Here is a 25665-nt window from a genome sequence, read left to right as displayed (position 1 = left end):
CCCAAATACAATGCTTTTAGTTTTAGAAATATTTAGGACTAACTTATTCCTTGCCACCCACTCTGAAACTAACTGCAGCTCTTTGTTAAGTGTTGCAGTCATTTCAGTCGCTGTAGTAGCTGACGTGTAAAGTGTTGAGTCATCCGCATACATAGACACACTTGCTTTACTCAAAGCCAGTGGCATGTCGTTAGTAAAGATTGAAAAAAGTAAGCGGCCTAGACAGCTGCCCTGGGGAATTCCTGATTCTACCTGGATTATGTTGGAGGCTTCCATTAAAGAACACCCACTGTGTTCTGTTAGACAGGTAACTCTTTATCCACAATATAGCAGGGGGTGTAAAGCCATAACATACGTTTTTCCAGCAGCAGACTGATTGATAATGTCAAAAGCCGCACTGAAGCCTAACAAAACAGTAGCATGCCGGATCAAATTGGACGGCAGTGGGTGAAGGGAGTTTTATTACAGGAGTTCCAGAAATTGTTAACATGAAAGAAAAAAAAGGACCACTTGAAGGGAGGCTCTCTTATTGAGGCAAAGCTCCTCCAGATAACACGAGATGAGAAGAAGGTGGATAGCTTTCAGTGCTACTAAACTTTGAGAGGATTGGGTATATGAGTTATTATGTGCGAGCATATGTTCCGAAACCATTGCGTTGCTATAACTGCCAAAGGTTTGGGCATGTGGCTGCGGTGTGTAAAGGCAAAAGGAGATGTGTGGGGGAGAACATACATATGGGGAATGTGGAGACGGGGTCCAGAAAAGTGCTGTAATTGTGGGGGCGGCATAGTGTGGCGTATGGGGATTGTTCAGTGATCAAAAGACAGGAAGTGCAGCAGGTGAGGAGTGAGCGAAAAATCTCATATGCAGAAGCAGTGAAGGTAGTTCACGCAGAAACAATCGGGGCACCTAGAAGAGCAGGTATTCCAGGGCAGATTGTGATGCAGGTTGGGCGTGATGTAGGGATCAGAATGGGGGAGAACACAAGAATGGTAGTAGACGTGAGGAAGGTTGTTACATTTGTGACAGCAGCAATCAATTGCACAGAAAAATAACAATCGAAGACTAAGAAGATACAGATCATAGTGGAGCAGGCAGTGAGGTATCTCGGGTTCACATGACTGACATGGGAAAATGTACAGGATGACCTCAATAAGATTGAGAATCAGTCCAGCCAGGAATCATGTATTGGTTCATTTTCATAATGGTGTTAATCCTTCAATGGAATGCAAGAAGTTTGATGGCTAATGGGAAAGACTTCAAACAGTTTCTTCATTGGTGAGTAACGTTAGCCTAGTTGAAGAAAGCACACTGTCTTTCAAGATCCAGTTGGAAAGGCCTGCTCGCTTGTAATGCCAGGGTAGTGGGTTCGATCCCCAGGACCACCCATACGTAAAAATGTATGCACACATGACTGTAAGTCGCTTTGGATAAAAGCGTCTGCTAAATGGCATATTATTATTATATTATTATATGGTGTTGCTTGGGAGGGAGTTTAGCCCCTCTGTTATTCTTCCTGGTATCCCACCTTGGTTTCTCCCCCAGCCAGTGATAGATCTAGGGTTGCTTGAGAGGGTAAGAGATGTTGAGGAAAGAGTAGATTCAGTTGCAAGTGAACATTTAAGAACATAATATTATGCTTTCTTGAATATATTCACAGATGGATCTAATGACCCTAAAACAGGGAGGACAGGTGCAGCTTTTAGTGTTCCTGAGTTTAAGGTGGCAGTGACAAAAAGAGCAACGGATAATTTATCTGTTTACACAATGGAGTTGTTGGCCATATTATTGGCTGCAGAGTGGGTGGAGGAGGTGAGGCCAGACAGAGTAGTCATCTGCTCTGACTCCTGTGCAGCACTGATGAGCTTAAATTCATTTGTCTCAGAGCAGACAGGATGTATTGTATGATGTTTTGCAGTGCTTGAATAGGGTGAAATAGATGGGGGTATTTGTGATGTTCCTCTGGGTATCAGCTTATGTGGGAGTAGAGGGGAATGAGGAGGTGGATGTTATCGCCAAGCAAGCTCTTCAACATCCTAATGTTGAGATGGAATTGTCAATCAGTAAAGCAGAAGCCAATGGGTTAATAAGAACAGTGGTTAAAAACAAATAGCAAGAGTTGTGGCACAGGGAGAGAAAGTGAAGACACCTGTATAAGATCCAGGAAAAGGTGGGGGCAGGGAGGTCCTCAGGCTGACAGAGAAGGGAGGAAAGTGTAATCACAAGGCCGAGACTGGGACACACAAGGCTCAATAGTACATTCAAATTGGTGGGAAAACATCCGACTGTGAGGTGTGATCATTGTCAGGAGGAGATGGAGACAGTGGAACGTGTTCTATTTCAGTGCCAGAAATATGGGAGGGAAAGGGAGCAATTGTTATTAGATTTGAGGAGAAATGGGGTTGAAGAGCCAGGTATGAGTGAAATGCTGGTGAAATCTTAGGGGGATTAGAATATTGGGTAGGATTTAGACCTTCACTGTCTCTGGTCCACACTCCAGTCCAGTTGGTGCCGATAATGCACCTTAAAATTGGTTGCCAACCGCCATATAAAATCCACAGAATAAAAATATACTTGATATTTAACGATATATGCGTCACTTCCGTCTGTAGCTGTATACCGCCTAGTCACAACCTTCAAATGGCAATGGCGAAAGCGCCTTGCATTTCTAAACGACTTTTCTAGAAAAACCAGGGTCATAAAACCAAGAAGCACACCGTCGCTCAGGAATATAGCTACGGCCATAACGCGATTTTAGATAATAGACAACCTATTTACTTTATCGGTTTAGCTAGCTAATCATCACGTTTCTTCCTCTCGGTTGCCGGCATTTGCGATTCAGTTAGCTAGCTAGTTAGCCAGCTTTGGGGAATCAATTGAATAGCTTGTTTGATAGTAACTACTGTTGCTAACATTAGCTAGCCACCACTGTCGTCATGGCTAAATGGGGAGAAGGGGATCCACGCTGGATCGTGGAGGAGAGAGCTGATGCAACAAACGTCAACAACTGGCATTGGTGAGTAACGTTAGCCTAGTTGAAGAAAGCACACTGTCTTTCAAGATCCAGTTGGAAAGGCCTGCTCACTGGCAAGCCATAATCAGACCACGGGTGGAGTCTGGAAGATGGCGGCGAGTGTAGACAGGATTTTATCTTGCTCCGAGTAACCTTAACTTGTATCTCTCTCAAACGTACTTAAATGTAACAACCCGGTTTATAGTAAACACAACAGAGAACAACGCTCAATTGACCGCTAATTTTATCTGAAACTTGGCAAAATGGAAGAAAAAATTTTGCGAAAGCGCAAAGGAAGTAGAAGCAGTTGCTAGCTGACCACTCATACACCTGAGAGAAACCGCCACCTGACTCCTCAGAATAAGAAATGGAGGAATCTGGACATTCGGTTGATTGAGAAACTCCAGCCAATAGTCCTGCACCCAAAAAGACACAAAGAATTGTCTTTGCGCGAACTCCATGTCAACATAATCGATTAAATCAAATGTTATTTGTCACATACACGTGTTTAGCAGATGTTATAGCGGGTGTAGCGAAATGCTTGTGCTTCTAGCTCCGACAGTGCAGTAATATCTAACAATTTCACAACATATACCTAATACACACAAAACTAGTAAGGAATGGAATTTAAGAAAATATACATATATGGACAAGCAATGACAGAGCGGCACGGACTAAGATACGGTAGAATATTATAGAATATAATGCAGTATATACATATGAGATGAGTAGTGCAGATATGTAAACATTTATTAAAGTGACTAGTGTTCCATTTCTTAAAGTGGCCAGTGATTTCAATAGGCAGCAGCAGCCTCTAATGTGCTAGTGATGGCTATTTAACAGTCTGATGGCCTTGAGATAGAAGCTGTTTTTCCATTCTCTCGGTCCCAGCTTTGATGCAACTGTACTGACCTCGCCTTCTGGATGATAGCGGGGTGAACAGGCAGTGGCTCGGGTGGTTGATGTCCTTGATGATCTTTTTGGCCTTCCTGTGACATCGGGTGCTGTAGGTGTCTTGGAGGGCGGGTAGTTTGCCTCAGATAATGCGTTTGGCAGACCACACCATCCTCTGGAGAGCCCTGGGTTTTAGGTGGAGTCTGGAATGCTGTCACTGCAAAGATAAACGAAAGAGCCGATGGTCTGGAGAAAATTATATGCGAAAACACATAAAAAATCTTTGACCTCGAGACCTCTGAATCATGTATAGAAGAGCTTAAACATGCAAACACTGCACAGGAGAAGACCATCGCCGACATGCAAGAGCGCTTGTCGGAAGCTACGGCTTTACGGTGTCCCAGAGGACCAGGGTGAGAATGTGAAGCGCATAGTAAGTGACATCTGTAACCGTGTGGCTTCGGACTTCCCCAAAGGATATATGGCTGTGGATGTCGCTCATCGTATTGGGAAGAAGCAAGATGCCATCGGCAGCTGCTCGATCATTCACTACAATCAAGAATTGACTTGTGGGTGATAACCTCTAGTCTTGAGCCCAACACTGTAGAGGTAGAAATACTGCCTGCAGTCCTGACGGATCATAAAGTCATATGGCTGACTGTGAGAATGTGCAGTAATGATGATAAGAAATACTCTGGTGGTTATTGGAAATTGAATAACTCATTGTTATTGCATGATTTAATTTTTTTTATTAAGAATAAAATTTCTGTTTACTGGAATTTAGCTACCTCTAATGCAGAATATGGGAAATATTGGGAACTGCTGAAATTTAAAATCCGCTCAGCCTGTATTACTTATGGGAAATGGCATGCTTTAAGAAGATGTGAGGTAGTTGAGCTCTCTAAGACAATTGCTGAAATCACAGAGATTGAGCATCTTGATCTTAATGAAAAAGCTAAATGGAATGATTTACAGAATCAACTAGATACATTTTATGAGGAAAAGTCTAGAGGAGCCTTCATAAGATCCAGAAAACAATGGCTTGAAAAAGGTGAAAAGAACAGATACTTTTTTAATTTGGAAAAGAGGAGAGAGGAACTCAACACACTTCGGAAATTTAAGATTAATGGGGTAACCTCTGAGGATAGAGAGTTATAAGACTTTACCATTTAAGTTTTATGAGAATCTTTACTCCTTAGATAAGTTTGAGTGATTCTAAGGATCTCCTTGATTCTATAGAGAATGTTAACTCTTTTAGTGAAGAATTCAATCGGTCTTGTTGTGAAGATTTATCCGTTAAGGACATCCAATATGGGGTTGCTCAATTAAAAAATAACAAGTCTCCAGGTTGTGATGGATTAACCTCTGAATTTTACAAAACCTTCTCTAAGAAATAGCACAATTCTTACTTGAAACCTTTTAGAGGCTATAAAGAAGGGATAACTACCTGCCTCTCTGAAACAAGGGGTTATTACTCTTATACCTAAACCACAAAAGGATCTCTTAATTATTGATAATTGGCGTCCAATCGCACTCCTAAATAACGACTACAAAATTATAGCCTCAATCTTTGTGAAAAGGTTAAAGTCGTGCTTGAATGATCTGATTGAATGTCAATCAGGGTTTATGAAAGGGCGCCATATATCTAATAATCTGAGGCTGGTGTTAGATTTGAGTATTGTGATCTATTGGATGACTCCCCTGTTATCTTATTTTTTGATTTTCAGAAAGCATTTGATACCTCAAGTCACAATTTTAACTTTGATTGCTTTAAGCATTTGAAGTATGGTAATCTGTTGTTGTTGATGCTATTATATCTCTGTATAATGGTAGCAATAGCTGTATCAAACTGTCATGGAACATCCTCAAGGTTTAACATTTACAAAGGAATATGACATGGTTGTCCAATCTCACCTTTTTTATTTTTGTTAGTTTCTCAAACCTTATGCTCATTAGTTTATCAAGGTAAATTTGACGGCATTACATTCCAGGCCAGAGAGATCAAGATATCCCAACTGGCGGATGACACCTCACTTTTTTGAAAAATGTGTCACAAGCTAGATTGGCATTGGCTATTCTGAAGCAGTTCTCCAAAATCTCAGGTTTGGTATTAAATCTTTCCAAATGTGAGATGTTTGTTCTGAAAGGAACTGTCAATCCAGCAGATTGTAACATCTCTAAAAAAGATACTGTAACCTACCTCGGTGTAAAGATCACTAAAAATCTTATGGCTGTGAATTATCTTAATGTGAATCCTGTAACTGATTCTATCAAATAAAATTTCCTCATGGTTTGGGAGGGATTTAAGTCTTCAAGGGAGGGTGCTTTTATCCAAAACTGAGGGGTCATCTCGTGCATCCAATCTTTTTTCATCTATTGACATTCCCAAATCCACTTACTGTACCTTAGATAGACTATTGTACAACTTCATATGGAAAAAAAAAGCCACATAAGATAAAAAGAGATGTTGTCACCAACAGGGTTTGTGATGGCGGTGTAAATGTATTAGACTTCACTCTCTTTAATCAGATATAAAAAATCAACTGGGTTAAAAGGTACTTAAAAAATCCTCAGTTTCTGGAATATTATACCTCATTTTGTTTTTCAGAAGCTCAGAGGGCTTAATTATTTACTGCAATGTCCCAATATTGTGGGTAAATGTCCTGTGAAATTGGCGGCTTTTCACAAGCAGGCTTTAATGTGCTGGGCTTTGCTGTATAAACAACTTTTCACCTCTATAAATGTTTTATATGGAATAATGGGTCGATATTACATAGAAACAATATGTTATTTTACTGTAACTGGTTCTCGAAAAACATTGTCCTTGTCAGCCAATTAGTTAGTATTAGTGGGAATCTATTTACACGGAGAGAATTTATGGAAAGATAAAACTTTGAGGTTTCAAGCAAGGAATATGACACTGTTATAAAAGCTATACCTAGTGGGATAAAATCTTTACTTCAGAATAATGCATATTTTGGAACATCTCCTATTGTAAGCGATATCCAAGTGCATGGCATAGGTTTACTAGATAAGAAATTCAATAATCGTTTAAGGGACATTTTCTACAGGAATTCTATTCCTTCTCCTATATTTTATTGGGCTTCATCGTTTGATGTAAACTGACGCTGTGCTTGGCTCACTCCACACACATTTATGGTGACCAGTAAAGCAAAGGAGATCTCCTTTAATATTATCAATAGATTCTACCCGTGTAATAGCCTGATTTCTGAATATATACCAGATGTTACTAGTGAATGCAATTTGTGAACTAGAATTTGAATCTATTGAACACTTATTTTGTAATTGTTTACATAGTGAGGTGTTCTGGACTGATGTACAACTATATCTTGGCAACAAAATGCATACAACCATTGAAATATCTGTTTGACATATTATTTTACTACACTGATTCCACAATTGAATGTCAGTATGTCATAAATCTCTTTATTTTATTAGGAAAACTTTTCATACACAAATCAAAATTAATGAAGAAAAAGCCACTTATTTTTTGGGATCAGATTTGGAAAACTCTTTATCATTAAAACGTATACAAAACAACATCTTTTTTTAAAATTCGTTACATGTCTGTATTTGATTTGATATAATGTGGATTTGTATTATAATTTTTTCTCTTATTTCTTTGTGTAATCCCTCTGGCTGTTCGTTTTTTTGTGTTTTACATGTTACTGTTTTAATAAATATCTAAATAATAATAATCAGACCAAGGCAAGGGGCCAGGGTTCCGGAAGTAGAAGCACGGTTTAGACTGCTCTTACAGTTTTGCTTCGGTAATGCACTGTAGATTAAATCACGCCCGGCCCAGAAAGACAATATCCGTAGACTGCCACATAGAGAAGTCAGAGTTGAAAACTCCTAATAAGACACTTTAGTCATCACCTTTGTGCATAAAACAGCCATTGAATTATTCAAATTGTCGCTGAGGCCAATTTTGTTTTTCCGTCACTCACAGCCAAAGATATTAACATGTTATATTCATCCAATATCTGTCATGATTTTGGATGACGTAATGTCTTTGCTGCTCCCTATGTGCACTGAGTGCTGGTGTGCATGTGATGTTGGTCCATTTATTTAACCAGACCCCCAGTGTCTGGACTGGAGCGTGAAGTCACGTTGCTTTGCAGCAGCAGAGCTCTTAGCGGTGCCAAAATGCCAGGTCTGCCCGAGGAAGCCTATGCAAATTACGATCGCCAGAACTGCCAAACTAAAACATTTTAGACGCCCGTTTTGACTCTAAAATGTGTTTATTATGATCAAGTTCGATCCCCACAGTGAATTATTTTAAAGTTTGCTACAAATCCAGATATTTAATTAAATAGTGATCCATTCTGAGGACTACAGTTGTCGTCATACAGGACCACATGCTGACAGACCTATCACGGGCCTATGAGAAGGCTCGCGCCCTCATGCCATAGACATTAAAGTTGACTCTCTCAGGCAGAATGAAAAAGACTACATCGACCATGATCCTTTGCTAGTTACGGCCACTTACACCATGATCCTTAGTGATTATAATTTTTTGGGTGCCATTCAGCCCATTTAGCAATATGGCACGCTTCATATTCAAATACTTCCGGCTTCATGCGCCGCCGCCTTTGTCTGTGGGTTTTATGGCGAACTACATCCAAAAGTTGTATTGCCGCCACCAACTGGACGGTTTGAAACCCCCCAAAAAAGAATAACATGCTTAATAAGGTTCGGACCCTTTTTAAATTTTCGCCTAAAATGACATACCCAAATCTAACTGCCTGTAGCTCAGGACCTGAAGCAAGGATATGCATATTCTTGATACCATTTGAAAGGAAACACTTTGAAGTTTGTGGAAATGTGAAATTAATGTAGGAGAATATAAAACATTAGATCTGGTGAAAGATAATACAAACAAAAAAACATGCGTTTTCTATTTTTGTTTTGTTATATCTTTGAAATGCAAGAGAAAGGCCACAACATAATATTGCAGGTTAGGCACAATTTAGTGTGTGTGTGCAAAGTTTGATCCAGTGAAGCGTTGCAATACTGGACTATTTTCTATCAAGTCTGCCCATATGTGCCGAATTGGTCAATTGATACATTTTCAAGTACATAACTATAGAGAACATACACAAATGATATGGTAATACAAAATCTGAGTTTACACACTCCCAGGAATGTCATACATGATGGATCATTAGCTTATACACAAACTTTTACTCATCTAGATGGCCGGGCGGGGTGGGTGTGGAGCCAGAGACGGCAGGGATTCAAACTGTAGAACCCAGTTCCTACATTTTAATATAAAAATTGATTTTATCAAACAAAACTATGATACATTTCATCTCTGGGACCCTTAGGATGACAAATCAGAGCAAGATTACTGAATGTAAGTACATTATTTACCTTCAAAGGTGAATGTATCAAACCAGTTGCCTTGATACGTTTTGTTGTTGTTGTGCACTCTCCTCAAACAATAACATGGTATTCAGAATTTAAGCTTTCTGCCCATATAAGACATGTCTATGTCCTGGAAAGTTTGCTGTTACTTACAACAGTCATGCTAATCACATTAGCGCACGTTCGCTCAACTGTCCCGTATACGGGACACCGATCCCGTGGAGGTTAATAGTGATTCTAACAATCCACCCAAAAATAATAATAATTGTGCATTGCCAAAACAAACTTCTTCCTTCTTTTAGTTCTCCATATCTCCCTTCTCCGGCTCTAGGACCTGAGAAGGTGGTATGGCTTTTGCTAATATTCCATGTAACTCCTTTGCTGTGAAATCTTTCAGCCCCAGGAACCGCTCCGCTGCAATCACAATGATTTCAATCTTCCTAGATATTTTCTCCACCTTTCTCACCATTGCGATAAAGGCCACAAAGTCCACCTTTTTAACCATTAAAATGTCAGGATCCTCTTGGTGTAAGACAACCCCATGCAGTAAAGTCATATCCACTACCATGGACTCTTCCGGTGCAACATTCAAACCCTGAACCATTTTCATAGCTTGATATATTTTCCACATCTTGTATATCTCGGCTTCTCCCTTCTGCAAATACTTTCTACGTGACAAAAAGCTTTACAATGTTCACACTGCATTCTTGGGATAAATGCTCGAACTCTGTAGTTAATATACCCTAACCACACTTCATTAGGGAGAGACTCCATTTCAAAAAACAAAATAACAGAAACTCTTCACTTTTCCCCCATTCACCACTAAATTCATCTGACGTGCTTCAACTCCAGGAATATTTTTCATCTCTTCCAAATCAACTTCCAACGAAACGCCAGATATAACCCCCTTAAGGGGTGCCCTGTTCTGAAGCGACACACACTTCAAACGTATCAAATTAAGACACAACGCACATTCCTTCTGATCCGCAGAATCAAAAAAATCTAAACAAGCCTGCCTCTCGTGATCCTCACATCCTTCACTTTACCCAGCACTCTCTCCACCAGTTTGGATAACTCAAATGGTTTCTTCAAGATTGGTACTCTGCTCAGCTGCTCCTTATTAATAAACCATACTCCTATTAGATACGAAGGGTCATTCTCATCACTGTACCCTACTTTGCTCCGTTTTCCATTCTTTTGAACAATTCTCCTTGATTCTACCGCCATTGTATTCAGATTCCACTTCATCATCCGCTTCAGCCATCTTCCGTGAAGCTCCAGATTCCAATCTCTTTCTTGTATTGAAGAAAACCGCTCTCTTCATGCGCCATCGGGAGTTTTCCATAGGAATACATGGATAACGTCAGCGCTATCTACTGCTTTTAATGTCTATGGAATAAAGTGTATGCAACCCGGATATAGACGGTCCATGAATCGGCGTATGCGAACGACAGTAGATTATTCTGTATAGCATTAGTGGAAACCAAAACTTGTCAGGGCAGGTCTGCCAGTTTTGACTAGCAAAGTTACTTTTCGTGGCAGGTTAGGAAAAGGGTTAGGGTTAGCAAAAATGCAAAAATTGTCCCTGATGCGACTCAAAGGTATCTAGCTACAACCAGGCCTGCCCTGAGAACACTAATGCGATGCTGTGTACCTTAAACAACTGTCGGACATCTTGGACACAGTCTCCAGTTCTTATTATACCTCAGTAGTTCATACTTAGCCAAGTACCTCAACTCCCCGAGTCGCTATGGAGTCAATACTTAAAACATTTACATTCTTAAACCCTTGCCATGTACTAGTGCTGCCCAAAAAATGTATATGTTTATGTTCTGTTTTTAAATATATTGACCGGCCAATATTCATAATAGTTAAGCGCAAAAATTTGGTAAATAACTACACTGAACAAAAAACATAAATGTAACATGCAACAATTTCAAAGATTTAGACTTACTTCAATTGACTGGTTTCCTTATATGAACTGTAAGTTCATTAGGCCCTAATCAATGGATTGCACATATCTGGGCAGTGGCTCAGCCAATCAGAATGAGTTTTTCCCTACTAAAGGGCTTTATTACAGACAAATGTTCATCAGCTGTCCAGGTGGCTGGTCTCAGACGATCCCGCAGGTGAAGAAGCCGGATGTGGAGGTCCTGGGCTGGTGTGGTTACGCGTGTTTGTGATGCCGGTTGGACTACGATGATACGAGCGCTTATTTCAAAAAGTGCTCCGTAGGCCAAGCCACCAGTGGGCAGAGCTAGGCATGTTGCACTTGGACACGTTTTAATACGGAGAAAAGCCTCATTTTACGCAACGGGTCCGCCGTGGTTCTGTGTAGCCAGTTATGCGAATATATTTCAGACCAGTGTATTGCAGTTAATTTCCTCTGACTTAATAAGTAAAATATCTGAGTAGTAGGCCTGAAATAGGGAAACAACAACGATTCCCAGACAGTTCGCAATAGAACATACCAGAGGGGGGGGGGCCATCATTTACAACCTAAATTATTGGGATCATCTGGTTACCACCAGTGTTTAAAAGACATTATAAATACAAATAGAGAGAATTAAATGGCGTTTTTCTTTGAAAAGATGAGCCTGGCTGAGAATAGAACATTCCGTTTTCTGAGTGTGACGTGTTTACCGGAAAAGTCCTTAAAGGGATAATCCACCCCCACAAATAGAAATCATGAAACTCCTGTAAATTTGGTGAAAGACTATGTTCTGTCAGTGGGTAAAATAACAATTTTCACCATGATTTAACTTCTAAGTGTTCCGTCTGTGAAATCAGGAAATCGTGTAGGAATGCGTCATAGCTATTAGAACTGTCCCCGACCCAAAAAATCTTGGTTGACCGAAAGTCGTCTGTTCTTTCGACCAATCGATTGCTAGAAGAAGAAAAAAGTGTATTTTCCCATATAGACACACCATATGTGTTTTTAATAAAATAAACTATGTGCATTGGCCTTGTCTGATGCTTTAAACTTACAGTTTGATGCCTCGAGGGTGCCAGAGATCTAGATAACCAGAAGAAGAAAAACCTTAACCTGACCCAACTATTCTCCTCCAGCTCCTGCTGGCTTTCGCAGATTCTGCCATTGCTCTCCTGAAGTTGCCGGTAATAGGCTACACGAGGAGTTGGGAAACTTTCTCATGTGAAATGCCAATTTATCTTACCATTTCTACCGATCTGCGTGCCAGTTATGGCATTCATATGCACATTTTCGTGAAACAGTTTAATATAATTTATAACGTCTTCATATCTCAATCATTGTAATGTGGTTAATCAAAATTCTATCCAAATGAAAATGATACAAACCTATAAAGTAACTTCCATTGCCAACTATGTAAAAATAGCCTACATAAAGCCAACAAATAAAAACATTGCAGCCTGCAGGTAGAAAATATGCTGATTAAAAAAAAAAAAACTTTAAAAAAAATACAGATCCTGTAAATCACATTGGCTACACATGAACTTGCAATGAACTTGAAACATTGTATAAAATATTCTGGGCCCTCAGTTTCCAGCGCCAGTGAGCTTGGGACAGACACAGCTGTAGGCTATTTTTTACAAGGGATAAGAAGCAGTGCTTGACTTGGGCAGGAGCTCACCGGAGCTGAGTACCAGCACCTCAAACTTTCTACTGCTTGAGCTCCTGTTCCTCTTATATAATATTAGCTCAAAAGTATTGTGGAGCTCCTGCACCTAAAATATGAACAGTACCAGCACCCAAAATGAGTACCGGAACCTTTTTCAGTCCAAGTCAAGCACTGATAAGAAGCCTATTTTATGACGTTTCCACTGGATCAGAGCGTGACATTTTTCCCTTTCACGCTGAGTGGTTATTGAAAGGGAGAGAGCTGGAAAGATTTGAACTATTGTAATTCTCAATGGATGTAAAATTGAGGTGAAGAAAACATTACTTTGAGAAGCTCCACAGGTTATTAGTGGTGGTGCGTTAAGCCAATCAGAAATACTATCAGATCTCCAAATGGGCACATGTATATGCCTACATTTGCGCGCAGGCTAGGTAGCCTATAGGCGTACTTCTATGCATGCGCGTCCTTACTCAACATTGACAGGAGTGCTCCAAACAAAAGACAATGACTAAATTGACCGAACTCGTAAATGGAATTAAATAAACCAAAACTTGTTTCTCACAAGTGTAGCATAGGTTGTGCACTCTGCAAACAACGTGTCCACTCCGACAATGAGAACAGGAAGACTGGAATAATATTGAATGCATTAAAATAAATGTAGATTAGTAGTACATTTTATAATGGTAAATGTACTACTGGTGGTATATGTAATGGGGAATTGATATACACTAACAATCAAACGCAAACAATTCACATAATGAAGTTATGAAACTATGAATGTGCACACATTGGTGGGAGAGCGCATTCTGGAGAGTGAAGTGCATCTGGGCGCATGGTCAATCCGATGTCTGCATTGGCCATGCAGCATTTACGGTGGTATGGCCTCAGCAGAAGTCAGGGCATTCATACTTCTTGGGCTTCGCGGAGCAGTGCAGAGCTGTTGTCAAGGAAGTGAGTTTGTTTATACAGGATGTAACGCCCCCACCTACCGTCAACCAATCATGTCTATACAGTGCCCCCCTCATTGTTACAAAATTTGGGAGGCGCATGGCAATGTGGTACAGAGCTTGGTTTTGCTTCTGCATGCCTCTGGAATTGCGTCACACCCTCCATATGGAGCCTCCGACCACATTTTCGAATCAAGCATATATTGGCTTTTAGTCTAGGCCTCCCAATGGATTAGTTCACTGAGGTGGGCACATATATTATTTTATTTATTAGTGCATTTGGAAAGTTCTACATTTTGTTACGTTACAGCCTTATTCTAAAATGGATTAATTTGTTTTTTTCCCTCATCAATTTACACACAATACCCCATAATGACAAAGCAAAAACAGGTTTTTAGACATTTTTGCAAATGTATTTATAAAAAAAAACACTGAAATATCACATTTACATAACTATTCAGACCCTTTACTCAGTACTTTGTTAAACACCTTTGGCAGCGATTACAGCCTCGAGTCTTCGGTATGATGCTACAAGCTTGGCACACCTGTATTTGGGGAGTTTCTCCCATTCTTTTCTGCAGATCCTCTCAAGCTCTGTCAGGTTGGATGGGGAGTGTTGCTGCACAGCTATTTTCAGGTCTCTCCAGAGATGTTAAATCGGGTTCAAGTCCGGGCTCTGGCTGGGCCACTCCAAAGACATTCAGAGACTTGTCCCGAAGCCACTCCTGCGTTTTCTTGGCTGTGTGCTTAGGGTCGTTGTCCTGTTGGAAGGTGAACCTTCGCCCCAGTCAGGTCCTGAGCGCTCTGGAGCAGGTTATCATCAAGGATCTCTCTTTACTTTGCTCCGTTCATCTTTCCTTCGATCCTGACTAGTCTCCCAGTCCCTGCCGCTGAAAAACATCCCCACAGCATGATGCTGCCACCACCATGCTTCACCGTAGGGATGGTGCCAGGTTTCCTCCAGTTGTGACGCTTGGCATTCAGGCCAAAGAGTTCAATCTTGGTTTCATCAGACCAAAGAATCTTGTTTCTCATGGTCTGAGAGGCCTTTAGGTGCCTTTTGGCAAACTCAAAGCGGGCTGTCATGTTCCTTTTACTGAGGAGTGGCTTCCGTCTGGCCACTCTACTGTAAAGGCCTGATTGGTGAAGTGATGCATAGATGGTTGTCTTTCTGGAAGGTTCTCCCATCTCCACAGAGGAACTCTGGAGCTCTGTCAGAGTGACCATTGGGTTCTTGGTAACCTCCCCTGACCAAGGCCCTTCTCCCCCGATTGCTCAGTTTGGCCGGGCGGCCAGCTCTAGGAAGTCTTGGTGGTTCCAAACTTCTTCCATTTAAGAATGATGGAGGCCACATTGTTCTTGGGGACCTTCAGTGCTGCATAAATGTTTTGGTACCCTTCCCCAGATCTGTGTATTGACACAATCCTGTCACGGAGCTCTATGGACAATTCCTTCGATGTCATGGCTTGGTTTATGCTCTGACATGCACTGTCAACTGTGGGACCTTTTATATAGATGTGTGTGCCTTTCCAAATCATGTCCAATCAATTGAATTTCCCCAGGTGGACTCCAATCAAGTTGTAGAAACATCAAGGATGATCAATGGAGACAGGATGCACCTGAGCTCAATTTCGAGTCTCATAGCAAAGGGTCTGAATACTAATGTAAATAAGATAATTCTGTTTTGAATTTTTTATAAATCTACAAAAATCTTGACCTGTTCGCTTTGTCATTATGGGGGTATTTTGTGTAGATTGAGATTTTTAAATCTTAACTTAAAAAGTTAAGGGGTCTCAATACTTTCTGAATGCACTAGAATACAGAATGTCTAGAATTCAGTATATACATATAAAGGAGGTAAATGTTATGTTAACATTATTAAAGTGACAACTATGTACACTGGGCAAAGCAGTCTCTAAGGTACAGGGTGGTAATCGGCTAGTAACAGTGACTAAGGCGGAGGTCGGCTAGTGGTGACTTTTTAACAGTCTGATGGCCTGGAGATGGAAGCTGTTTATCAGTCTCTTGGTCCCAGCTTTGATGCACTCGTACTGTCTCCTCCTTCTAGATGATAGCGGGGTGAGAAGGCTGTGGTTCGGGTGGATGAGGTCCTTGATGATCTTCTTGGCCTACCTGTTACTCCGGGTGCTGTAGATGTCCTGGAGGGCAGGCAGTGTGCCCCCGATGATGCATTGGGCTGGCCGCACCACCCTCTGGAGACCCCTGCAGTTGTGCAGACTGTGCAATTGCAGACTGTGCAATTGCTGTACCAGTCGGTGATGCATCCCGACAGGATGCTCTCAATGGTGCATCTGTAGAAGTTTGTGAGTGTCTTAGAGGCAAAGCCACATTTATTCAGCCTCCTACACCACTCTGTGTGAGGGGACCATTTCAGGTCGTCAGTCATGTACACGCTGAGGAACTTGGAAGCTTTTCACCCTCTCCACTGTGGCCCAGACCATAGTACACCACATGCACTGGGGGTAGAGAATAATCAGTCTCACCAACACACACACAACCTGTTTGACCTCGCTGTGGTACTGTAGGCTTACATACGTTACTTCTCTGAGAAATACTATAGCAGTAAATGAATGACATTCACTGCTCTAAACCTGTCTCCAATATAATCGCATTAGCTTACACAGACCCACCGTGGACCTTTGACAAATAAATGTGTGAAAAAGTGTCCTGTGGTCTGTTTTGTGAACGAGCTCAATGTATTCAGAACACTGGTGGTAACGAGATGATCCCAATAATTTAGGTAGTAAACGATGCCGCCCTCTGGTATGTTCTATTGCGAACTGGGGCTCGTTGTTTCCCTGTTTACTACTCAAAGATATTTTACTTATTAAATCAAAGACTAAATTAACTGTAATACACTGGTCTGAAATACAGTGCCTTCAGAAAGTATTCATACCCCTTGATTTATTCCACATTTTGTTGTTACAGCCTGAATTCAAAATGTGTTTTCCACTCATCTACACACAATACCCCATAATGTCTAAGTGAAAACATGGTTTTAGAAATGTTTGCAGATTTATTGAAAAACAGAAATAGCTAATTTACATAAGTATTCACACCCCTTAGTCAATACATTTACGTCATTTAGCAGATGCTCTTATCCAGAGCGACTTACAAATGGCAATACTTTGTAGAAGCACCTTTTGCAGCGATTAAAGCGGAGAGTCTTTCTGGGTAAGTCTCAAAGAGCTTTCCACACCTGGATTGTGCAACATTTGCCCCTTTATTTTTTATTTTATTCTTCAAGCTCTGTCAAATTGGTTGTTGATCATTGCTAGCCAGCCATTTTCAAGTCTTGGCAGAGATTTTCAAGTAGATTTAAGTCAAAACTGTAACTTGGCCTCTCAGGAACATTCACTGTCTTCTTGGTAAGCAACTCCAGTATAGATTTGGCCTTGTGTTTTAGGTTATTGTCCTGCTGAAAGGTGAATTCATCTCCCAGTGTCTGGTAGAAAAGACTGAAGCAGGTTTTCCACATTTTGCCTGTGCTTTTTCTTCTCCTGGAAACTCTCTAGTGCTTAACGATTACAAGCATACACATAACATGATGCAGCCACCACTATGCTTGAAAATATGGAAAGTGGTACTCCGTAATGTGTTGTATTGGATTTGCCCCAAACATAACACTTTGTATTCAGGTCAAAAAGTTAATTGCTTTGCCACATTTCTTGTAGTATTACTTTAGTGCCTTGTTGCAAACAGGATGCATGTTTTGAAATTAATATTTTATATTGTGTACAGGCTTCCTTTTCACTCTGTCAATTAGGTTAGTATTGTGGAGTAACTACAATGTTGATCCTTCCTCAGTTTTCTCCTATCACAGCCATAAACTTTAACTGTTTTAAAATCACCATTGGCCTCATGGTGAAATCCCTGAGCGGTTTCCTTCCTCTCCGGTAGCTGAGTTAGGAAGGACGCCTGTATCTTTGTAGTGACTCAGTGTATTGATACACCATCCAAAGTGTAATTAATAACTTCACCATGCTCAAAGGGATATTCAATGTCTGTTAAACATTGTATTTTTTTATCTACCAGTAGGTCCCCTTTTCTTTGCGAGGCATTGGAGAACCTCCCTGGTCTTTGTCGTTGAATCTGTGTTTGAAATGTACTGCTCGACTGCGGGACCTTACAATTATCTGTATGTGTGTGGTACAGAGATGAGGTAGTCATTCAAAAGTAATGTTTAACTCTATTGCATACAGAGTGAGTCCATGCACTTTAGTATGTGACTTGTTAAGCAAATTTTTACTCCTGAACTTATTTAGGCTTGCCATAAAAATAATTGAATACTTATTGAGTTAAGACATTTCAGCTCTTCATTTTTTATTAATTAGTAAAAATGTAGGAATAAATAATTCTACTTTGGCATTATGGGGTATTGTGTATAGGCCAGTGACAAAGCATTTCAATTTAATCCATTTTAATTTCAGGCTACAGCCCAACAAAATGTGGAAAAGGTCAAGGGGTGTGAATTCTTTCTGAAGGCAATGTTTATTATTATTATAATATAAACCCAATTGAACTAACTATATTTCTGAAGGAAAGATTCACTTGCCTAAGAATATGTTATTATAACAGCTTACCTTCTTTTGAGTCCATCTAGGGCAATGCACACACTGCTACAATGGAGCTGTGCTGGCATGGTGCCAGCAACACCTGGGTTGTGAGTTTGATACCCTCACGGGCCAGATACTGAACATGTCACTGTGCCAATGTTGACAGCTAAATTACCATATTATCTCAGTTTTACTAGTTCCTTACATAAGGCACTAAATATAAGAAAGGTCTGAAACAGGGAAATCCTCAAATAACAAATGCTTGTTTCTGTTATGGTGTGTGCCACAATGAACACAACCTAGTTGAATATATGAATGCATTGTGTGTCCCTACAGGACGGAGCGTGATGTGACAGGCTGGTCGACAGACAAGCTGAAGGAGCTCCTGTTGGGGCTGTGCGTGGAGGGCCCTGAGGGGCGCTGCGAGGTCACCGACGTCCCGAAGCTGGACGGCGAGGCGTCCATCAACAACCGCAAGGGGAAGCTCATCTACTTCTATGAGTGGAACGTCAAGGCGACGTGGACCGGTGAGTGCAGCAGACACACACACACCATTCCGTATGGAACTCATGTTGAACATATAGTAAGGTGTTTTCTGCTGAATGTATCATACATTTTGATTGAAACACAGAGGGTTTTGAGCCAAACTAAGAGCAGCGTAGCACTCGTTTCCATGGTGATGAGATTGTAGCTATATTCTCCAGTATACAAAGACCCTGTGGTTCAGTGAGAAGTGGGTGGGTTGTCATAGTATCTCTCTTCAAAGTAGGCTTTGTGACATCACCTGCTCTTTCTCTCTCTCCCTCAGGAACATCAAAAACCGGAATCAAGTACAAAGGGAACATTGAAGTTCCCAACCTCTCCGATGAAAATGACATGGACGACCTAGATGTAGGTTATGACAGAATGCCATTCAGGATCATGTTCTTTCAGGCTAATCGACAGCTGTTGGTTGTAATGTTATTTACTCTTAAAAATAGTTACGTTTATTTCTTTCCAACTTTATTTATAGATTTTCAGATATGAGAAAAGAGAGACATTGAAAACAGTACAACATCCCTAGTCCCTTATCCCATCCATCCATCCCTCCCACCCACCCCACCAAGGCTTCATACAAGGACATCACAAAGAAGTAAATAAAATTAAAATAGACAATAAAAATAAACAATGATGGAAACAAAAACTAAACATACAAGAAATTGTAATGACAGTAATTGGTAATGGCAACATCACTGCTGACACTAAGAATGCTGGGTGTAATGCGGGCTTCCAACTGTAGCACCAACAACACCATTCTCCAAAAGTAGCACCAACAACATCTAGTCTATATCAGTGCCCCCTGACCCTGGTCCCGGGGGCCCAAAGGGAGTTAAGTTAATTTATTTGCATTACTTTTATATGGGTAGAACAACTAACAACAATCTGTATAATCTTTGCTCTCTTTTTTTTCTGGGCACAGATCAGTGTGTCTCTTTGCAAGGATGAACCCAATACACCTCTCACCGAACTCATGAGGAAGGAGGGAGCGAAGAAAGTGCGAGCTGCCCTGGGGAGCTACGTTGGCCACCTGAAATCAGGTGAGGCCTTTATTCAAATCTATTTAACCCTATTGCCTGTTCATAGCGATATTTCTATAGGCGCTAGTTCAGCTTGATACTGATTTGAAATTGAACTTTTCCGATGATTGCAGAGTTCACTCAGGGCATGATCCTGCCCACGGTGAATGGGGCGGCGAGCAAGCCACAGCCATCGCAGACACAGACAAAGGTCAAAGTTGACAAAACCCAGGTGGGTGGTAGTTGCCTTCTTACCTTATGCCCTGATTCTCTACCTTTTCTCTTCCGTCATGGATTTAACAATGGTGGGAACTTCCAGCTAATGTTTACGTCAATCCAATACAAACAAATGAAGAATTGGGACGCAACCAAAGAACCAATGTATCAAGGGGGTAATGGTTAAAACCTTACTAGCAATAACAGTGTAAGGAATGATCCATACATGTTGTGTTCAAAAATAGTCCAATTAGCAAAACAAATTAAGAAATTAGAGAATACTTTTTTTTATCTGCAGAAATAACTGTGAAGTTTAAGTTCATGGAGCATCCCCACCCGCCCTTCATACAATGTAAAGCACCACATGAATCCATTCCATAATTAATTTACTTAACTTCCGAGTTTTGGATATCAAGTATTCAAGCTTATCGAGCATTACTTGAGCTTCACCTAAGTTACAAATACTGGGACTTAATGATCATGCTTGTCTGTTGTATGTCCCCAGATTGGTCCCTCTGCTTCCGCTCCACCATCCAGCACAGGGGTCAAGATTTCAACCTGCAAGTTTAGTCTCAAGGAGACCTTCCTCACCTCACCTAACGAGCTGTACAGAACCTTCATCAACCAGAACGTGAGTGGTCAAGTAGTCCTTTCCTTGTGTCCTTTCCTCGAACATCACTGATCGGGTCAGACATGACAGTTGGAAGTAATACACTACATGACCAAAATATACTCCAGGGGTATATTCATTACGTTGATTCTATTTTGCAAAATGTTTAGTCTGTTGCAAAATGTTTTGCAACAGAAACCGTTTACTCCAAACAAAAACATTTGTAACGAAAACGAGAGTTTCTCCGTTTCGTTCCATTTGCTCTGTTTGCTTCAGTTTTGGTTCTTAAATGGTTTCCCTTGCCAGACGTAATGAATACACCCCAGTTCTTTCCCCAGTCACTGAGGAAGTAGGAAAGGATGCCATTTTAGAGTATTGAAACAACCATAGTTTGGCAATGGGGAGATGCAGAGATGCTTTACTGCAGTGTTTCCCAAACTTGGTCCTTGGGACCCCAAGGGGTGCATGTTTTGGTTTTTGCCCTAACACTTCACAGCTGATTCAAATGATCAAAGCTTGATGATTAGTTGATTATTTGAATCAGCTGTGTAGTGCTAGGGCAAAAACCAAAACGTGCACCAAGTTTGGGAAACCCTCCTTTACTGCTTCACCCATGTCATTAACATGCCCAGTTGCCCTAATAGTGTAGTTAGAGAGAGTAAGAATATAATTGAGTGCATGTGCTAGTTTGCCTTCAAAAGAAAGCGTTTTACCAAGGTTTTGAGATCATTTTCACCAGTGCAAATGTTTTTGATTCACTCTTATATCCCATGTTGGATTTTACTGTTGCTTTCAATAGGGAACGAGGAGCAACCTCAATGAACTAGACTAGACATTAACTCTGTGTAGATTACTTCCGGTTCAGAAATGTTGCCTATTATAAGATAATGTCCACCTACTTTTCAATTGGTGGCCCATAACACTTTTGAATCATGACTACAATTGGCTGAGGGCTTGTAGGAATCATTGCTGATTTGACTCTACTCTGGTCTCCTCTCTGGTAATGCAGATGGTCCAGGCGTTCACCCATGCTGCAGCTGTGGTTGACGGAGAAAAAGGAGGGAAGTTTCAGCTGCTAGAGGGAAGTGTCAACGGAGAGTTTACAGAGCTGGTGAGGACACGTGTCTGCTTGAGATCATACTTGTTATCTGTCAATCATAACCCATTGTGGAAGAATGTCCAAAACTAACTGTAGTCTTTGTTTATACTTCTTAGGTCCCAGATGAGAAGATTGTTATGAAGTGGAGGTTCAAGACATGGCCATGTGGTAGGTTTCCCCACCTTGCCCAGTGGTGCTCTATTGATTTGCGTGTTCTGCTTTTAACCTCAGCAACTTTCAATGACCATTTCATTTCAGCATGTCTATACAGGTCATCTCTACAACACTAACTGCTTTCTCAACTAGCTCCTGGGGATAGACAGAGTATGCAGGCTTTTGTTTCATCCTAGAACTATACGTGACATTGAGCAAACTGGAAACCGCATTTCCTGAGGCCGCATTTGTTTTAGTTGAGGACTTTATCAAAGGAAATCTGAGGAGAATTCTCCCGAAATTCCACCAACACATCTCCTGTGTTACATGTGGAGAGAGGACGCTTGATTGTTGTTGTTCTCCCTTCCGAGACGGCTCTGAATCTCTGGATTAACTATCTGTTAGCTACATTTGGTAATAAATAAATTTGCTAAATGTCTTTAAATTGACAAGTCTGTGAACTGTCTTGTGCAAGTTTTAAATTGACACAATACCTATTAGCAAAGATGCCAGCTTGAGATGATGTGCAGGATCTTGCAGGGATTTGTAGTCTTGTGTGATGTCTACTTTGATGCTAATTAGCATTTTCGAATCTAAGAGTAAATAGAGCCGAAAATACTCTGCCTAGGTCAGCATCCCGGAGTCGCCTCTTCATTGTTGACGTTGAGACTGGTGTTTTGCGGGTACTATTTAATGAAGCTGCCAGTTGAGGACCTGTGAGGCGCATGTTTCTCAAACTAGACACTAATGTATTTGTCCTCTTGCTCAGTTGTGCACCGGGGCCTCCCACTCCTCTTTCTATTCTGGTTAGAGCCAGTTTGCGCTGTTCTGTGACGGGAGTAGTACACAGCGTTGTACGAGATCTTCAGTTTCTTGGCAATTTCTCGCATGGAATAGCCTTCATTTCTCAGAACAAGAATAGACTGAGTTTCAGAAGAAAGTTATTTGTTTCTGGCCATTTTGATTCCGTAATCGAACCCACAATTGCTGATGCTCCAGATACTCAACTAGTCTCAAGAAGGCCAGTTTTTTTGCTTCTTTAATCAGCACAACAGTTTTCAGCTGTGCTAACATAATTGCAGAAGGGTTTCCTAATGATCAATTAGCCTTTTTAAAATTATAAACTTGGATTAGCAAACACAACGTGCCATTGGAACACAGGACTGATGGTTGCTGATAATGAGCCTCTGTACGCCTATGTAGATATTCCATTACAAATCAGCCGTTTCCAGCTACAATAGACATTTACAACATTAACAATGTCTACACTGTATTTCTGATCAATTTGATGTCATTTTAATGGACAAAAAAAATATTTTCTTTAAAAAACAAGGACATTTCTAAGTGACCCCAAACTTTCGAACGGTAGTGTATATTTTTAAGTTTAGTCACATTTCTCAATTTACACTATGTCAACTGAGCAGCCTGACTTGTTATCCACCGTTTTCCCCCACAATTTCTTTGAACCATACCATTTTTAAATTCATCATCAATCCAGGGTGCTCTAAAACTTCTCACAGTTTCTTAACAGGTATATGCTTGTCAACAATTGGGAAGAATAATTTTACAAATATTCCAAATTCTGCAGCTTGTTTCTCCTCCTTATACACATCAGACCAACATTTATTTTTACACTGAACTAAGATATAAACGCAACATGCAACAATTTCAAAGATTTTACTGAGTTAAAGTTCACAGAAGGAATTCAGTCAATTTAAATAAATTAATGAGGCCTTAATCTATGGATTTCACATGACTGGGAATACAGATATGCATCTGTTGGTCAAAGATCACTTAAAAAAGAATCCTGTACAGAATAAAACATTTTGCAATAAGGCACACATAAGGTAATTAACTTTATGTCCTGAATACAAAGTGTTATGTTTGGGGCAAATCCAACATATCACATCACTGAGTACCACTTCGTATTTTCAAGCATGGTGGTGGCTCCATCATGTTATGGGTATGCTTGTCATCAGCAAAGACTTTTTTTGGGGGGGGGAGGGGGGATAAAAAGAAACGGAATAAAGCTAAGCACCGGCGAAAACCTGGTTCAGTCTGCTTTCCAACAGACTGGGACCCAAATTCACCTTTCAGCAGGACAATAACCTAAAACACAAGGCCAAATATACACTTGAGTTGCTTACCAAGATGACGTGATATATCTACTTTGGATTGTAAATTGGACTCGTTCTGACTGCTTGATTTCTTGTTTAGATTTTTAGATTATTTGTTTTGTATTTGCTAGACATTCTACCACAGAACACTGAGAGATGTAAAATGTAAAATGTTAACACTGAGAGATATTTCACTGGATGTATAAATGTGAAGCATTCGGTTGGCGTTTCCACTCACTACCAAATATGGTAGTGCGAGGAAGCCCACTGGCAGGCAGTGGGAAAAGATGGAACGAGATGGATTTTGGCCACATTCTGCAAATATTCTCATCAATTAAACATTTGATCTCAGTACAGTTTTCTGTTCCCAAAACTAGAATCTGTTATGAACAGAGTGGACTACGTTTTGTAGACTTTACCCTTTGCAAACAAATAAAAAATATTGAGCTGTTTAGAAGGGGTAGAAAGACATTGAGTTATTGCACACGTGCACTTCAGAATAGGCATTCCCTAACAGAAATATGCAGATGTGTACTAGAACTCGCCAATAGAATATCGCTAGCGCTTGCTTGGCTCTGCCCACCTCTTTGCTTGTTCTGCCCACTGACTAATTTGTTCCAATTGGAAACGACAAGCTGTGGTGTGTCTTGGTTTAGTTATAAACATATTTGATTCTACTGCACTGTTTGAGCTAGTAACATAACCAGTTCGTTGCATCTGCTATAGCACCTGCAAATCTGTGAACACGACCAATAAACTTTGATTTGAACATACCTGATTAAACTAATCACGGGCGTGATGATTAGTTGGATCCTGTGTGTTGAAACTGGGCAGGAACAAAAGCTTGCATACCCTGTTGGGTCCCCATGACTGGACTTGAGAAACCCTGGATAGTAACATAAAAGTATTGGATATAATATTGTTTTCGCAACAAATTATGCTAAAACGTTCTCTTTTCCCTCTTCCAGAGCACTATGCGACTATCACTCTAAACATGAAGGATCGGGGCAATGAGACGGAGCTGAAGCTGGAATGTAAAGATGTCCCGACTGGAGAGGAGGATAGGACGAAGGAGGGTTGGAAGAGATACTACTTTGAAGCCATCAAACAGACTTTTGGATTCGGGGCCCGACTCTACTGAGATTGACTCTTCTAAATGATGTACAAAAATTTAAAGAGAACCTGATTATTTAATGTGAATGAATACTCTCTTTGGCACTGTCTCTTGTAGCACCAGCCCTACTGTGTGTGTAGAAAAACGGTGCCTTTTCCACTTGGAAGACTGGCTGTCTTGTGTAAGGGTCAGTGGTTCAAGGCTTCCTTTAATATCTGCTTACCTCACTGTGTCTACGCAAAGGAGATGTAGAAACAATCACTCGAACTACAGTATATTTACATCCAGACAGTATTTGGAATTAACGATTAGCATTCTCAATATACAATTCTGCACATTTGAAGTGTGTCTTGCTGAAATAAATGCAATTTTTACTGAA

The 25665-nt window shown here is 40.6% G+C and overlaps 1 protein-coding gene and 1 long non-coding RNA gene across 2 annotated transcripts in view; one reads left to right on the top strand and one right to left on the bottom strand.

Annotated features, from left to right (window-relative positions):
• Positions 1–3966, bottom strand: part of LOC121549145 — a 9669-nt gene extending 5703 nt beyond the window's left edge. Inside the window, exon 1 of the long non-coding RNA XR_005996745.1 lies at positions 3926–3966. This is a non-coding gene — a long non-coding RNA (uncharacterized LOC121549145). The remainder of the gene's footprint in view (positions 1–3925) is intronic.
• Positions 2615–25665, top strand: LOC121549144 (activator of 90 kDa heat shock protein ATPase homolog 1-like). The gene is made up of 9 exons (XM_041861017.1): positions 2615–3016; positions 18758–18948; positions 19230–19312; positions 19881–19998; positions 20112–20209; positions 20699–20824; positions 21813–21914; positions 22019–22070; positions 25141–25665. Exons 1-9 carry the CDS (start codon positions 2937–2939, stop codon positions 25311–25313), a joined length of 1023 nt encoding a protein of 340 aa, XP_041716951.1. The 5' UTR covers positions 2615–2936; the 3' UTR covers positions 25314–25665.

This window comes from Coregonus clupeaformis, chromosome 33, assembly GCF_020615455.1.
Source record: "Coregonus clupeaformis isolate EN_2021a chromosome 33, ASM2061545v1, whole genome shotgun sequence".
NCBI classification, from domain to species: domain Eukaryota; kingdom Metazoa; phylum Chordata; class Actinopteri; order Salmoniformes; family Salmonidae; genus Coregonus; species Coregonus clupeaformis.
Note: the sequence above shows the minus strand (reverse complement) of the source record. Positions and strands in the feature narration are given on the sequence as shown.